Below are 15,516 nucleotides of genomic sequence, written 5' to 3'. Positions count from 1 at the left end.
TTCGGTCCGTCTCAGCGTCGCCGGTCCCCCCGCCCCCCCCCCCCCCCCCCCCGCCCCAACCTGGGGCTGGGCAGGCGCGTGGCTGACGGCTGTCCCTGCCCTGTCCGCTCACTGAAGTTGCTGGACAGCGACCAGGAGCTCTACCGCAACTTTCCCCTCACCATCTCCGAGCGGTGGCAGCAGGAGGTGGCAGAAACGGTCTTCGACACCATCAACGCTGAGACGGACCGAATGGAGGCCCGCAAGAAAACCAAAAACAAGCAGTTGGGCCATGAGGAAGGTGAGGGTTCAGGGCCGCCGGGGGTGGGGTGGGCACCCCCCGCTCATGGTAGAGACCAGGCGAGGCCCAGGTCGGGGTCCCGGGAAGCCGCCTGCGGTGGCAGCGCCCGGCGGGGGATCCCGCCCTGGGCCGGCCTGGCTGAGTCCGCCTCTCGCTGTCCCGCGTCAGACTACGCCCTGGGCAAGGACTGCATCATGCACGGCTACATGTCCAAGATGGGCAACCCCTTCCTGACCCAGTGGCAGCGGCGGTACTTCTACCTGTTCCCCAACCGGCTGGAGTGGCGGGGCGAGGGCGAGGCCCCGGTAAGCGGCGGGCTGGGGGGCTCCCCCGAGAGCGTGGTGGCTGGCCCAGCCGGCCGGCCGCCGCCCTCACCGCCCCGCCCGCCCTGCCACGCCTTGCAGCAGAGCCTGCTGACCATGGAGGAGATCCAGTCGGTGGAGGAGACGCAGATCAAGGAGCGGAAGTGCCTCCTTCTCAAGATCCGCGGCGGCAAACAGTTCGTGCTGCAGTGCGACGTGAGTGTGGCTGGGGGGCGGGGGGGGGGGGCGGGGGGCGGGGGTGTGGCTGGGGTGGGGGGAAACGAGCTGGGTGGGGGGGACTTGCACCCCCACCCCTCCCCCACGCCTGACACCCCCTCGGGCGCCCGCAGAGCGACCCGGAGCTGGTGCAGTGGAAGAAGGAGCTGCGCGACGCGTACCGCGAGGCGCAGCAGCTGGTGCAGCGCGTGCCCAAGATGAAGAACAAGCCGCGCTCGCCGGTCGTGGAGCTGAGCAAGGTGCCGCTGGTCCAGCGCGGCAGCGCCAACGGCCTCTGACCCGCCCGCCTTTTATAAACCTCTAATTTATTTTGTCGGATTTTTATTATTTGTTTTCCCGCCAAGCGGAAAAGGTTTTATTTTGTAATTATTGTGATTTCCTGTGGCCCCAGCCTGGCCCAGCCCCCGGGGGGGGCCCCGCCCCCCCGCTTGCCTTGGCTCCTGCTGCCACCAACCCAGCCACTGTCCAGCCACCCTCAGCCCTGACCCTCCGGGGGTCTCCCCTCCCAGTGTCTTCCTGCGGGGGGGCGGGGCGTGGGGAGAGCGGCAGCCCTGGCGGCCCTCCCAGCCCTTCCCCGGGGACGACGCCACACCAGGTTGTGCCCCCTCAGGCTCTGGGCTGTGCTCTGAGGGTGGCCCCGCGTCCCCCCACCCCGGGGGAGGCCGCAGCACAGGGGTACTACTTGAATTTTCCCACCATAGCCCCTCCTGCACCGGGGGCACAGTCCTGCACTGTCCTGTCCTCCAGCTGGTTGGTGGGGGAGGGGCCCATGATCTCCCTGACCCCAGGGCCTCACCACAGCGACTTGAGCTTGTGTGCCCTTGCCTGGGAAGAACCCCAGTGTCACTGGCTGCCTCCATCCCCACAGTCCGCGGACGCCAAGGGGCTTGGTCGGGAGGGTGGGCCTTGACAGCAGGTTCCACTGCCCTCCCTGCAGTCCCCCCTTCCTCCCCCACCCCAAGCGCCCAGGCTCAGGGACCACAGAAAGGCAGCTGTGGGCTGTGGTCCACTGGCCTCGCTTGGCCCCGAGGTCCCCTGCCCGCCCCCTCCTGGGTTGGGCCAGGCCTCGTCTGCCCAGGACCAGAGGGGAGCAGCATGGACAGGCCGGGCAGCACAGCGAGAGGGGCCGGGTGGGGCCAGCCCTCGCCACCCCTGGCCGGTCAGTGTGCTCCCCCCGGGCTGTCTAGCCCCATAGCCCCATGTCCCGTCAGTGCCACTGCCCATGGGGCGCCACCCCGCCCGCCGCATGCCCCCTTGTGCCAGTCACGCTGCCGTGTGTGGTGTCGCGCCTTCTCCCCCTGGGGCTGGGTTGGCGCGCCCTCCCCTCCCATCTACTCACTCCCCGGGGCGTTCCTTTGCCGATTTTTGAATGTGATTTTAAAGAGTGGAAAATGAGACTATGCGTTTTTATAAAAAATGGTGCCTGACTTGTCTGTGTCTGATTCTTTTGTGCCTGATGACCACTGCCTGTTTCCAGCTACCACTGGGCCGGGGTCTGAGGGGAGAGGGTGTTGGTGGCACCGGGTCCCCTCCATGGCGGTGGCAGGCATCCGGGGCCAGCCTGCCCAGGCCCAGCCCTTTGCTCCACTGCTCTCCCACCCCGGCTCCCAGCTCATCCTCCCACCCTAGGGGAGCAGAAGGGGTCTTCCGCCTGCTGTCCAGGGAGGCAGGAGGGTGTGCCTGCGGTTCGGTCCTGGCTGTCCTTGTGTGGGCTGGCTGACTGGGCACCCCGGCTGGCCAGGCATTGTGCTGAGGACACCTTCCAAGCAGTCAGACAAGTGCCTCTGCTCTTGGGGACACACGGCGGCCTCTGGGCCCTTGGACCTGCCTGGCTTCCGCCTCCTCTCTTGCCTTGCTGCACAGCCCTGCCCCGGGGTCCCTGGGGCCCAAGAGATGCCTCAGCATTGGGCCTTTACCTGGAGGTTCTGCTCAAGTTCGGTTCCCCCATATCCTGGCCCTCCAGGCCCCTCCGGATGTCTGTTGCTGTCCACTCCGTGCAGTGCTCTGCTGGGCAGGGGTGAACGGCCTACATGCAGAGCACAGCATGGCAGGTGGAGAAGGAAGGCTGCTGCGGTTGGGATGCTCTGGAGGTAGAGGCTGAGTCTTGTGAGGGAAAGGCCCTTGAGCTGGGCCTGCAGGTGGCATTAGGGTGGGGAGTCGGGAAGGAGCTTCCCGATGCAGGGAATGGCCAGGCAGTCAGGAGTGGCTTAGGTTAGGAGCACTGTGGGAAGGAGCTGCCTGGGAGGCTCTGAAAAGCAGGCTAAATCTGGCCCAGAGCCTGGGGCGCACACTGCGATGAAGATACAAATGGACGTGGGGTCTGAACTTGGATAGGTTCTGGGAAGTCCCTGGAGGCTCTGGACAGGCCTGGTGATGAGGACTGTAGAACAAGTGCTGAGGGACACCCATGATGCAGGGAGGGAGGCACAGGATAGGAGGCAGGGAGACAGGCTAGGGGCCACTGCTTGTGCAGGGAAGAAATACAAAGAGAAGAAGAACACGGCCCACCAGGAATGGGCCCCATTTGGGGACAAGAGAGAGGTAGGAGTCCACAGGGAGGGTCCACAGGGAGGTCTATGGCATGTTCAGAGGACAGCCAGGGAGTGTACCCTGGGAAAAAGAGGGCGGAGAGGTGTGTTCAACACTGCACAAGTTAGGAGGGGCCTGGCAAGACAACGTGCCCTTAGATTTGGGTTGAAGAAACTGGGGGAGGGGAGAGCCCTTTACAAGGAAGGTAGAGGCTGGAGTGGGCTGCCGTAGGGTAGGGTGGCCTAGTGTCCAGTTCTGGACATTCAGAGGCCTTCAAGCTGCTCTAGAGCCAAGGACTTAACAGTGACCTGATGACACCACGGGGCGGAGTAGCAAAGAGATCCCAGATAGCACGGGAGCCGCCTGGCCGGCGGAAAACGGCAGCCAGGCCCTCCCCGCACAGACGCGGCTCAAACTTTTAGATCAAAATACGTAGTTGGTTATTTTACCAATAGGGAGCCTGAGACCAGAGGGTCAGCCCTGGCCCAGCCCGGCAGCTGCCCTGCCACCCACCAACACCAGACTCCAGGCTGAGGCTGGGGGTAAGGACAGAGCTCAGGCAGCTGAGGCCTGCACCCTAGTTCCGCTGTGGGTGGAAGGCCGGCCTGATGTCCAAACTCTCCTTCCGTTCCTGACACTGGCAGCCGAGTGCAGCCTCTGCAGAAGGGATCTGTGCGGTGGGGGAAGGCAACCATTCCCGGCGGGCAGTCCCCTGGGAGAGGTCTGACTCCAGCCAGGCCCACTGGCCCCATTCCCCAGTGCTCCCATCCCTGACTCCAGTGACCCGGCGGGGCTGTCTCTCCGCACGTCTCTCCGCAAGGCTGGGCCCAGCCCGTCATGCCACCACTAGACACCGGCCCAGGGCCCCGGGGAAGGTGCTTTCTGCGAAGCTAGCCAGCATTTAGGGACATCTCGGAGGTGATGGGAAGGGGAGCCAGGGTCTCCCGTCTCGGCCGCCCTCACAGGTACAGTCGGTACCCGCGGTGCCCAGGGTCTGAAGGCCGGGGCAGGAAGGCCGGGGCATGGTTGGGTGGCCGCTGGGGAAACGCGGATAATCCGGGGACAGCAAGATCGCGGGCCGCAGCGCACGCACGCGCACACGCGCGCGCACGCGTCCCAGGGGCCCGGTCCCCGCCCCTGGCCGGACCGCCCCGCCCCCGGACTCCCTCCCTCCTTCCTTTTTCCGGACCCGCAAACAGGGGTCTGCGCTAGGCCTGGGGCGCCCCCTGCAGGCTGCGGGGAGAGCCGTAGCCAGGCCCCGCCCGCCAGGAACTCCCCCACCCCCACCCCCGCAGACCCGGGCCGGGCTGAGACCGGGGTCCTCAAGAAGCTGCCCCTGGCTGCTTCCAGGGCGCGCGTGGTTGCCAAGGCGACTGAGCAGCGCCCCCCCGCCTGCCCCCGGCGGGCGCGGGCGGGGCTGCGGTTGCCATGGCTGCGGGAGGCAAGGGGGCGCGCGGCCCGACGCCCCGCCCCGCCCCGGCGAGCCCCGCCCGCCCGGCCCGCCCGGCCCGCCCTCCACGCCGCCTTGCGCTGCCGCCACTGCCTCCCCGCGCGGGGGCTGCGGGGCGCACCTCGGCGCGGACGGAGGCGAGGGGGCCGCACCAGGCCTGGAGCCAAGGCGGGGCCGGGTCGCCCCCGCCGCGCCCGCCCTCCCTCCCGGGATGCGGCGCTGAAGCCCAGCATGGCCGGCCCGGGCCCCACCTTCCCGCTGCACCGGCTCGTCTGGGCGAACCGGCACCGTGAACTGGAGGCCGCGCTGCACAGCCGCCAGGTGAGACCCACCGGGCACCCGGGCTGTCCTCTGCGCAGCCCGCTCAAAGCCGCGGTCTCCACCCTGGAGGCCGAAGCCCGGGTCACTGCCCCTCTCGCTTGAGCCTCTGGCCTGGGCTTACAGCGCTGGGCCTTGCCCCGCCCGCCTGCCCGCTTCACACTGCATCCAACCCCCGAATTCGCGCCACACCACCCCTGAGCCAGGGTGAGGACGGCCAGCCTGGTTCTGGTCCCCAGGTGCCTCCAAACTCTTGACATCTGCGGCTGCACCTCTCCCTGACCAGGCTGCTTGACCAGCGCCCACCGCCTGACCCCCAGCTTTCTTCCTGGGAAGGCAGGAGAGGTGGGCAGGCCTTCCCACCTGCTCCCCGCCCCCATGAGGACACAGAGGCTCCCCTCAGCCATTTCCATGGCCTGTTCGCTGTCTTTATTTCCCACAATGACCCCCAACCATGTTCAGCCTAGTGGCCTCCTTGCTTCTCCTGACTTGCCCTGTGCTGAGTGTCCCATCTTCCCCAGCACGACATTGAACAGGAGGACCCCCGGGGGCGCACTCCCCTGGAGCTGGCTGTGTCCCTGGGGAACCTGGAGTCGGTGAGAGTCCTCCTTCGACACAATGCCAATGTGGGCAAAGAGAGCTGCCAGGGCTGGGCAGGTACTGCAGAGGGCAGAGGGGCCCCCCTGAGGCTGGCAGTGGGGTTGGTGCGCGGCAGTGAGTGGCCAGGCCTGGGGCCTTCGACGCAGCTGCCCTCAGCGGCCTGGTGCCCCCAGTCCTGCAGGAGGCAGTCAGCACTGGGGACCCCGAGATGGTACAGCTGGTGCTCCAGTATCGGGACTACCAGAGGGCCACACAGAGGCTGGCTGGCATTCCAGAACTACTCAACAAACTCCGCCAGGTACGGTTGGGCACGGGGGTGTGGCCAGACAGGAGGGGCGGGGAGCCCCATCAAGGGGCTGTGACAGACTGCATGGCAGTCCGGTCCCTCTGGTCACCCGCCACTTGCCACTCGCTTGGTCTGCGCAGCAGGCTTACCCATCACTGCCGACGACGTCCCTCTCTCTCTCGACCCCAGTCCAGGGTCATGTAGGAAATAGGAGTCCCGGCCCACACGGGTGAGATGGGTGAGATGGGGGCCCTTTAGGAGGAAGGCCGTTGCCGACGTCAGGGGTCCCTGGTGCCAGAAATCTCCACGGAGCTTTAGATGTGGGCCTCCTGGTGAATGCCTGTGTCCTGGGGGGAGAGTTTCATCTGACGCAGTGGCTGCGGCCAGATGTGCCGGAGTGCCTGTCTGTCCTCCTCAAGCATGGGGGGCAGGCCCAGAGGGGGTCATTGTGCCCTCTTTACTGATGTGGACTCTGGGACCCAGGGGGAGCAAGAACATCCCCCAAGGTCCCTCCGCAGGCCAGTGGCCAGGTGGACACTGACCTCCAGGCTCCAGATACTTATAGTCTGTTTCTTCTGAGACCTTTTTAGGGCCTCACTTCGCCCGTTTCCTGGGTGGGGTGTGGTCACAGCACTTTGAGACTTGCCCACGGGCTGGACTCCCAGAGCGGGGCTGCAGATCAGGAGCTGCCTAGGCCCGCGGGTCCTCCGCGCCTGGCCCCCTCAGCTGCTCTGGTCTATCTCAGGCTCCCGATTTCTACGTGGAGATGAAGTGGGAGTTCACCAGCTGGGGTGAGTGAGGACCTCTTGGCTTCCAGGGGCCTGAGGGGCAGGTGGAAATCTATGGGAGAGAACCATGGTGATCCCCGTCCTCCCCACAGTGCCTCTCGTGTCCAAGATGTGCCCGAGTGACGTGTACCGAGTGTGGAAGCGGGGGGAGAGCCTGCGGGTGGACACCAGTCTGCTGGGCTTCGAGCACATGACCTGGCAGCGCGGCAGGCGGAGCTTTATCTTCAAGGGCCGGGGTGAGCTCTGGGGGACTCCGGGGCACTCGCTGCGGGCGTGAGGCGGGCCACCGCCTTCCTGCTCCCGGACTCTCCCGTGGCCTGTGAGGACGGTGCTGTTCTTTTCCTCTACTCTGTGGAAACGGAGGTTGAGGGTGGAGGGGACCCAGGGGGCTGGGGCCTGGCCCACTTAGCAGCCGGTGGCCACGAGCACCACGGTGGCCCTTTCCCCGCCGTCTGGGGCCTGGCACTGACTTGCGCCCCTCACGCACCCGTGCCGGTGGGCAGAGGCAGGAGCCTTGGTGATGGAAGTGGACCACGACCGGCAGGTGGTGCACACCGAGACGCTGGAGCTCGCCCTGCACGAGCCGGAAGCGCTGCTGGCCGCCATGCGACCCAGTGAGGAGCACGTGGCCAGCCGGCTCACCTCTCCTATCGTCTCCACCCACCTGGACACGCGCCATGTGGCCTTCGAGAGGTCAGTTGGGGCCTGGCCCCACCGTGGGCCCTGGTTCAGGCCTCGGGGAGGGTGAGCCACTCATGGAGGCTGCTCAGGTTGGGGCAGGGGTCCCTGCAGGCCCGGGGTCCCACCCAGACCACCTGCATGTCCCTTCGGGCCCCTGCACGCCTGCCCAAGGGCAGCTGTCTTCCTGGGGCGGAGGCTAGGTCAGGGAGGCCCAGCGTCTTGACTTCTGTCCTCGTGTGTCTTCCCATCACAACAAGGACTCTAGGCTGTGGTTCAGGGCAGCTCTTTGCCCCAGTATGGGTTTCTCAGTAGTCTGGCAGTTTCTGGGCCAGAGTCCTTTGTGGGTAGCCTAGGAGTCCGACCCTACCGGCCAGGCTGTTCTCTCTCTGACAACATATGTCCCAGTTCCTGGAACAGACTTCAGAAATACCTTTTTGAAAAACAAACAAACGAAACAAACAAACAGCTTTATCGGAATATAATTTCATATCGTGAACAGTTCACCTACTGAAAGTGCGATTCAGTGGTTTTTAGTGTTTGCAGAAATGCCCCACCAGCTCCCTTGCCCTCACCCCCTTCCCCAGCCCTAGGCAACCACTGACTCACTTTCCCTGGAGATTTCCCGATTCTGGACTCTCCCCTGAGCGGAATCGTGCACCAGTGGTCTCGTGTGACCTCTTTCCCCGAGAACGTTTTCAGACCTCACCCAGGCTGTACTGTGCACCTGCCTCACTCCTTGGATTGCTGTCCATTGTGTGCCTCGCTCACATTTTAATTATTCACTCACCTACTGACGGACACCAGGATTGTTTCCACGTTTCGCCTTTATGAATGTTTCTGTAAACATTCATATACGAGGCTTTGTGTAGACATGGTTTTCATTTCTCTCAGGTGTATACTGGGGAGTAGAATTGCTAGGTCATCTGGAAACCAGATGTTTAATTGCTTGAAGAACTGTCAGACTGTTTACCAAGGGGGCTGCCCCATTTTCCGTCCCCTGGCCCCAGGGGACAAGGGTTCCATTTCCTTCGTGTCCTCACCGGCGCTGGTGTCCATTTACTTATTTTTGGATTATAACCACCCTAGTGGGTGTGAGAAGGGGTATTTCGTCACACTGTGATTTGCATTTCCTTCATGATGAATAATGTGGAGAACCTTTTCATGTGCTCATTGGCCAATTATAGCTGTTTTTTGGGGGATGTGTCTATTCAGATCCTTTGCGCATTTAAAAAATTGTGTTCTCTTTTTACCGTTGAGTTGCAGGAGTTCTTTGCATATTCTAGATCTAAGTTCCATCTCAGGTATATGATTTGCAAGTATTTTCTCCCGCTCTGTGGGCTGACCTTTCACTCTCTTGACTGTGTCCTTTGAACACTTTTAATTTTCGTGAAATACAATTTATGCATTTTTTTTTTCCTCTCGTTGCCTGTTCCTCCGGCATCCTATCTGACAATATTTTGTCTAATCTAGAGTCACAGAGATTTCTCCTGTGTTTTCTCCTGAGAGCTTTATAGGGTTAGCTCTTACATTTTGGTCTTTGATCCATTTTGAATTAACGTTGTGTGTATGGTGTGATGAAAGGATCCGACTTCATTGTTTTGCGGGTGGACCCGCTTGTCCCAGCACCATGTGTGCAAAAGACTGCTCCCTCTCATTGAATGGGTTTGGCACACTTGGGGCAGATCAGGCGACCACAGATGTGTGGGTTTATTTCTGGACTCTCAGTTCTAGTCCGCCGGCCTAGATGTCAGTCCTCGTGCTAGTACCGCACTGTCTTAGTAACTGTTCCTTATGGTAAGTTTTGAAATCGGAAAGTGTGAGCATTTTGACTTGGTTCTTCTTGCTCACGATTATTTTGGGTATTCTGGGTCCCTTGCAATTTCATAGGAATTCCAGATCCATTTTGTCAGTTTCTACCAAGAAGTTGCCAGGTGGGATTTTTTTTTTTTTTTTAAAGATTTTTTTTTTTTTTTTTTCGGAGTGACAGGGGGGCGGGGGGGTTGGGGTGGGAAGCAGGCTCTCGCTGAGCAGAGACCCCAATGTGGGGCTCGATCCCAGGACCCTGAGATCATGACCTGAGCCGAAGGCAGAGGCTTAACCCACTGAACCACCCAGGCGCCCCGCCAGGTGGGATCCTAACAGGGTTTGCGTAGAATCTGTGACTCAGTTTGGGGCGTGCTGTCCTCTTGGCAATGTTGAGTGTCTTCTCCCAAGACCGTGTGATCATTTCCCACTTACTTAGGTCTTTCATTTTTTTTCTCAATGTTGTCATTTAGAGTTCTAAATTTCCCTCTAACCACTGCTTTCGCTGCATCCCACAAGTTTTGAGTATTTTATCTTTACTTCCACTTCTCTCAAAGCATTTTCTGATTTCTCTTTTGGTTTATTCATTGACCCTTGGGGGTTTTTTTTAGGAGTGTGTTTACTTTCTACACATTTGTGAGTTTCCCAGATCTTTATTCTTTTATTGGTTTCTTACTTCATTCTCTTGCATTTGGAGAACATACTTTGTATGACTTTTCTCCTTTCGGTTTTGTTGAGGCTTCTTTTATGGCCTAGCATGTGGTCCATCCCGAAGAACGGTCCATGTGCACCTGAGAAGAATGTGTGTTCTGTTCTTCTTGGGTGGAGTGTTCTAAGAAAGTCTATTAAGTCTGGTTTACAGGGTTGTTCAAGTCTTCTGTTTCCTTGTTGATCTTTTGTCTCCTTGTCCTATAACCATGATCAAAAGTGGGGTATTGATGTCTCGCAGCCATTATCGTTGATTCAGACACATTTTTATTTTTCACTTTTTATTCTGGGAAACTTCAAACACGTGTGAAAGAAGAGAGAATAGGATGTCCTCATCGCCCAGCTTTAACCCTTACGGGTGTTCTGTCAGTCTGGTTGAACCTGTCCTTCCTTGCTTTTTCCTTTTTTTCTTTGGACTACTTTATTTTATTTTTAGAGAGGGAGCGAGAGGTGGGGGAAGGGCAGAGAGTGAGAGAATCTTAAGCAGGCTTCGTGCCCACCGTGGAGCCCAATACGGGACTCAGTCTCATGACCCCGAGATCATGACTGCAGCCAAAATCAAGAGTTGGACGCTCAGCTGACGGAACCCCCCAGGCGCCCCTTCCCTGGACTTTTTTTTTTTTTTTTTGAAGATTTTATTTATTTATTTGAGAGATCACAAGTAGGCAGAGAGGCAGGCAGAGAGAGAGAGAGAGAGAGGAGGAAGCAGGCTCCCTGCTGAGCAGAGAGCCTGATGTGGGGCTCCATTCCAGGACCCTGGAATCATGACCCGAGCCGAAGTCAGAGGCTTTAACCCACTGAGCCACCCAGGCGCCCCAACTTTTTTTTTTTAAAGATTTTATTTATTTGTTTGACAGAGAGATCACAAGGAGGCAGAGAGGCAGGCAGAGAGAGAAGCAGGGGAAGCAGGCTCCCCACCAAGCAGAGAGCCCAGTGCGGGGCTCGATCCCAGGACCCTGAGATCATGACCTGAGCTGAAGGCAGAGGCTTAACCCACTGAACCACCCAGGCGCCCCTGGACTTTTTTTTTTTTTTTTAAGATTTTATTTCCTTGAGAGAGAGAATGAGAGAGAGCACAGGTGCGGGGAGGGGCAGAGGGAGAGGGACAGGCCGACCCCCAGTGAGCAGGGCTCGATCCCAGGACCCCAGGACCATGACCTGAGCTGAAATCAGATGCTTAACCCACTGAGACACCCCCAGCGCCCCTTCCCTCGACTATTTTTAAAGCACCTCCCAGATGTCACGTCACTTTAACAGTAAATGCTTCTGCACGTGACTCTAACCAATCAGGAGGTTTATAAAGCCAGCCCCAACACCATTATCACGCCTACCAAAGTTACTGATAATTTCTCAGTACCGTTTAGTGCCCAGTCCCTGTTCGAGTGTCCCCGGCTGTCCAGGCATCCTCCGCAAGGCCCTTGTGTTTCACAATGGGAAGGCGAATTGGAAGGGGTCTCTGGAAGGGAGAGAGAAGGGAGGCGCTGGCTAGGGTCGAGGGGCACCGGCCCTCACGAGCTCCTGTTTGGTCTGTTGCAGGAACAAATGTGGTATCTGGGGCTGGCGGTCTGAGAAGATGGAAACCGTTAGCGGCTACGAGGCCAAGGCAGGAGAGGCTAGTGGTGGGGGCTGGGGTAGGAGACGAGGCCCAGGAGCTCCTCCGTTTCTCCACATCCACCCACGTGGAGGAGAGACAGCGCAGCCCGTGGGCTCTGGGAGCCCGGTGCGGCCGTGGGAACTCAGGGGGGCCCGAGTGCCCAGGCCCCGCCGAGCACGTTAGGGATCACCCCAGCACGGGCCCTGACCCCAGTTACCGAGATGACACGAGGAGTGCTTTCCCCTCACGACTGAGTCCCCACGGTTCAGAGCCACCACCTCCTCCGTGGTGGGGGGCGAGAGCCTGTCTGTCCCTGCAGAGGAGGACGTGGGTCCTGCACTGGTGAGGCTGAGTGTGGGGAACAGGCTCTGAGCCCTCAGCTCCTGCCGTGTCCCCCCTGCTCCCCAGGTATACAGTGCCACCAATGTGGAGCTGGTGACACGCACCCGCACGGAGCACCTCTCAGACCAGGACAAGTCAAGGAGCAAAGGTAAACCCAGGTGCGCCTGCCTGCTGCCTCCCGCCGCATGCTGGGGTCCCTGGTCTGGGCTCGGGGCCGCAACGTCTGGGACAAGCTGGGAGGCCTCCCCGTTCCCATGTGTTCTGTCTCCCACCTGACAGGAGGCTCCCGGAGTGGATGGGGGGTGTGGCGGGGGGGGACAGTCTGGGGGCAGTGGCCCAAAGTCTCCTCAAGGGCTCCACCCTTTCTCCTTAGGAGGGAAGACTCCATTCCAGTCCTTCCTCGGGATGGCCCAGCAGCACTCCTCCCACAGCGGGGTGAGCCAGGCCCAGGGGGGTGGGCACCACGGGCAGGGGCCCACTGGGCGGGGCCAGGCAGGCACCCTCCTGAACACTGAGTGTGGTCGTGGGGCCCTCCCAGGCTTCTGTGCAACAGGCCGCCAGCCCCACCAACCCCACAGCCATTTCTCCCAGTGAATACTTCGATCCCAACTTCAGCCTGGAGTCGAGAAACATCGGCCGCCCCATTGAGATGTCCAGCAAGGTGCAGAGGTGAGGTCTTGCAGCTGGCTTGGGGACTTCCCTCAGGGATGGGGACCCTGGGTGGCATGGTCCCCCTGAGCCCTTACAGACTCCTGTCACACATGGGGCCCACCAGAGTGGGGAGACCCACTCACCCAGCTGGCTTCCTGCTAGGTTCTCCTCCTTGGGGACAGGGGTCAAGTCTGCTTATCTGCGGTTGTTGGCACCCAGCTCAGGGCTGGGCCCAGAGAACTGGTTACACTTCTTTGGCGAATGAATGAATGAATGGGCGGGCGGCACCACCCCCCATTTATGGTTCTCTGTTCAGTGCCAGCTTGGGGCGGAGGGAAGGGGCTCATAGCTGTACTGTCTCCTGACTCTGTGGCCCCAGGAAATGTCTTCCCCTCCAAGAGTCTGTTCTCCTCAGTAGAATAACAGTCACACTTGGCCGCCACCTGCTCACCAGGGCACTGGGAGGATCTGAGGAGCCAGGATGTAGAGCTTATGATGGGCCCAGCACTGTCCCAGGGGCTGCAGGTGGACTCAGCCACTGAGGGGCAGAGCGGAGCTTCAGACCCTGTAGTCCTGGCCTCTGGGCTTTGCTGGACCCCAAAATACGGCAGATGTGAGGTGCTGGGCGGCTGTGGGCCAATGAGGAGGACGGGGCTGTGGAGGAGGCCCTGACTGAAGCCAGTAGCCAGGCCCTGCCCGCCTCATCCAGACGAGCTGAGGCTCCCCTAGGCCCCAACCTGGGCTCAGGGTCCCACCCTGGGGGGACGGCTGGGGCAGTAGGGCCAGAAGGACATAAGCTCCCGGGGGAGGCAGGTGGGGAGGCAGGTGCGGACAGGAAGCCAGCTCAGGCTTGGCAGAGGGCGTGAGTAAAGCAGGTGTCCAGGGCGGGTGAGCCTTAGCAGACCAGCCACCAGAGGGTCCTTGACGTCCTGTACAGGTTCAAGGCCACGCTGTGGCTGAGTGAGGAGCACCCGCTCTCCCTGGGTGACCAGGTGACACCCATCATTGACCTGATGGCCATCAGCAACGCCCACTTTGCCAAGCTGCGTGACTTCATCACCCTGCGCCTCCCCCCTGGCTTCCCGGTCAAGATTGGTGAGGACCGGCCTGCGGCCCCAGGGGCGGGGGGGCGGCCGCTGGCCCCGGGGGCTCAGTGGCTCGGTGGCTCAGGCTCACTGCCTCCTCACAGAGATTCCTCTTTTCCACGTGCTCAACGCCCGCATCACCTTCAGCAACCTGTGCGGCTGCGACGAGCCCCTGAGCTCCGTGTGGGTGCCGGCCTCCAGCTCCGGCGGCCCAGGATCAGGTACCTGCGCGGCAGGGAGGCCGCCCCACTCCCCTGGGCCCCGAGCCCCGGGGCTGAGTGCAGCCCTCCTCCTGCACAGGGAGCCCTTTCCCGTGCGAGGTGGACCCCGCCGTGTTCGAGGTGCCCGAGGGGTACAGCGTGCTGGGCGCGGAGCGCAGCGAGCCCCTCCGCGACGAGGACGACGACCTGCTGCAGTTTGCCATCCAGCAGAGCCTGCTGGAGGCGGGCGCAGAGGCCGAGCAGGTGGGATGCGGGCAGGCCCAGCCCCCCTGGGTGCTGGCAGGGGCAGCCGGCGTGACAGCTCCAGGCTTCGTCTGCTGCAGGTGACCGTCTGGGAAGCGCTGACCAACACCCGGCCCGGGGCTCCTGCCCAGGCCGCCGCTTACGAGGAGCAGCTTCAGCTGGAGCGGTGAGGCCCTCCAGGACCTACCAGGACGATGTCTCGGCCTGTCCTTCCCCGAGGAGGCTGCCAGCCGGGGGGGGGGGGGGGGGGGGGGGTCCTTGGCTGGTGGCGGTGGGGAGTGGGGAGGCGCGGGTCTATGGATCCCATGCCCTCTTCAGGGCCGCCTTTCGTGAGCAGTGCTGCCTACCACCGAAGGGAGCATGAAGATGGGGGAGACAGGGCCCCTAACCCCGCGTCCCAGCCACCCTCTCCTTGCCCTTGTATAACCTCCGTAGCCTTGACCCTGCCCTTAGCCTTTCCCCCCACCTGCCCCAGTGCTCACTGGTCTGCCCTCCCTCTCATGCCTTGTCTGGAAGGGCCCTCCAAGAAAGCCTGCGGATGTCCACAGAGCCCAGTGGCCCAGAATCCCCTCACAGGACACCCCCAGCCCCGGCCCCCCCAAGCTTTGAGGAACAGCTTCGCCTGGCCCTGGAGTTGTCCTCGAGGGAGCAGGAGGAGCGGGAACGACGGGGCCAGCAGGAGGAGGAGGACTTAGAGAGGATCCTGCAGCTCTCGCTCACTGAGCACTGAGCACCGAGGCCCTGGGAGGGCTGTCTGGGTTGCTCCCCACCTGCTTTTGTAACTTATTTATTTATAAACTCTCTGCTGCTGAGCTTGGGGCCTGGAGCCCTGGAGGTCGGCCTGCAGTGGAGACCTTGGTGGAAATAAAGAGACTTTCAGCAGCAGACTTACTCTGCTCCATGGGGAGACGGGGCAGGGGTGGGGGGAGGTGACACTGAGGGGAGACGCTGTGGGCAATGGCCGCGGACTTGGGTTTGAATCCTGGCTGTGGCCCCTTTAGTGTCTCTGAGCCTCAGTTTCCTCAGCTGTAAAATGAGGCCCTACCCACTCCCCAGGCCTGTTGCGAGGGTGAAATGAACCCACATAGGTTAAGTCCCTTACAGAGTCGGTGCTCTGTAAACCTCAATTCCCTGGAGCCTGTTTCCCTCCCCCCCACCCCAACCCGTCGGAGACCCAGGTTCCTCCTCTTGACTCCCTGGGTCTTTCCCAGAATCCACCTGTGCTCCTGTCCAAGAGGGGGAGGGGCGGGGCCTCCAGACTAGCCCCAGCCAGCTGGGAGGAGCCCCTGCGCCCCAGGTCTGGGTTCCTGCACTGACCCCAGCATTTTCTATCCGATTGGTTTCGGACAAGTCACTTCCCTCTGCTGCAGCTCAGCCCTGCTTACCTCGAGGTGGTCC

At 61.3% G+C, this 15,516-nt stretch overlaps 2 protein-coding genes across 3 annotated transcripts in view; both read left to right on the top strand.

Annotated features, from left to right (window-relative positions):
• The window catches only part of LOC111149447 (G protein-coupled receptor kinase 2), a 19,252-nt gene extending 17,006 nt beyond the window's left edge, over positions 1-2,246 (top strand). Inside the window, exons 18-21 of the mRNA XM_022506534.1 lie at positions 118-280; positions 449-585; positions 685-798; positions 933-2,246. Coding sequence (XP_022362242.1) covers positions 118-280; positions 449-585; positions 685-798; positions 933-1,097 — 579 coding nt within the window. The 3' untranslated portion in view covers positions 1,098-2,246. The remainder of the gene's footprint in view (positions 1-117; positions 281-448; positions 586-684; positions 799-932) is intronic.
• A 2,689-nt stretch (positions 2,247-4,935) lies between these two features.
• Positions 4,936-15,003, top strand: LOC111150102 (ankyrin repeat domain 13D). Of its 2 annotated transcripts, XM_022507451.1 has the most exons (15): positions 4,936-5,119; positions 5,638-5,773; positions 5,890-6,014; positions 6,748-6,793; positions 6,883-7,026; positions 7,294-7,483; positions 11,519-11,585; positions 11,985-12,066; positions 12,292-12,353; positions 12,457-12,587; positions 13,507-13,664; positions 13,759-13,875; positions 13,955-14,118; positions 14,199-14,284; positions 14,635-15,003. In XM_022507451.1, the coding sequence occupies exons 1-15, from the start codon at positions 5,030-5,032 to the stop codon at positions 14,846-14,848; spliced, it is 1,812 nt and encodes a 603-aa protein (XP_022363159.1). In that variant the 5' UTR covers positions 4,936-5,029; the 3' UTR covers positions 14,849-15,003. The 2 variants fall into 2 exon arrangements, with proteins under 2 accessions (XP_022363159.1, XP_022363160.1); XM_022507452.1 differs by having other exon boundaries at positions 5,052-5,773; positions 5,898-6,014.
• The last annotated feature ends 513 nt before the right edge of the window (positions 15,004-15,516 follow it).

The sequence above is a fragment of the Enhydra lutris genome, unplaced genomic scaffold, assembly GCF_002288905.1.
Source record: "Enhydra lutris kenyoni isolate GAN:26980312 unplaced genomic scaffold, ASM228890v2 scaffoldscaffold22, whole genome shotgun sequence".
Taxonomy (NCBI): Eukaryota; Metazoa; Chordata; class Mammalia; order Carnivora; family Mustelidae; genus Enhydra; species Enhydra lutris.
The sequence above is the reverse complement of the archived record's forward strand: the minus strand, read 5'-3'. Positions and strand labels throughout refer to the sequence as shown.

Bases quoted from the DNA above. Each gene is read 5' to 3' on its own strand.
- LOC111150102 (XM_022507451.1), top strand. From the start codon at position 5,030: ATGGCCGGCCCGGGCCCCACCTTCCCGCTGCACCGGCTCGTCTGGGCG. The intron at 13,665-13,758 runs GTGAGGACCGGC...GCCTCCTCACAG, and splicing joins TGGCTTCCCGGTCAAGATTG to AGATTCCTCTTTTCCACGTG. The intron at 14,119-14,198 runs GTGGGATGCGGG...CGTCTGCTGCAG, and splicing joins CGGGCGCAGAGGCCGAGCAG to GTGACCGTCTGGGAAGCGCT.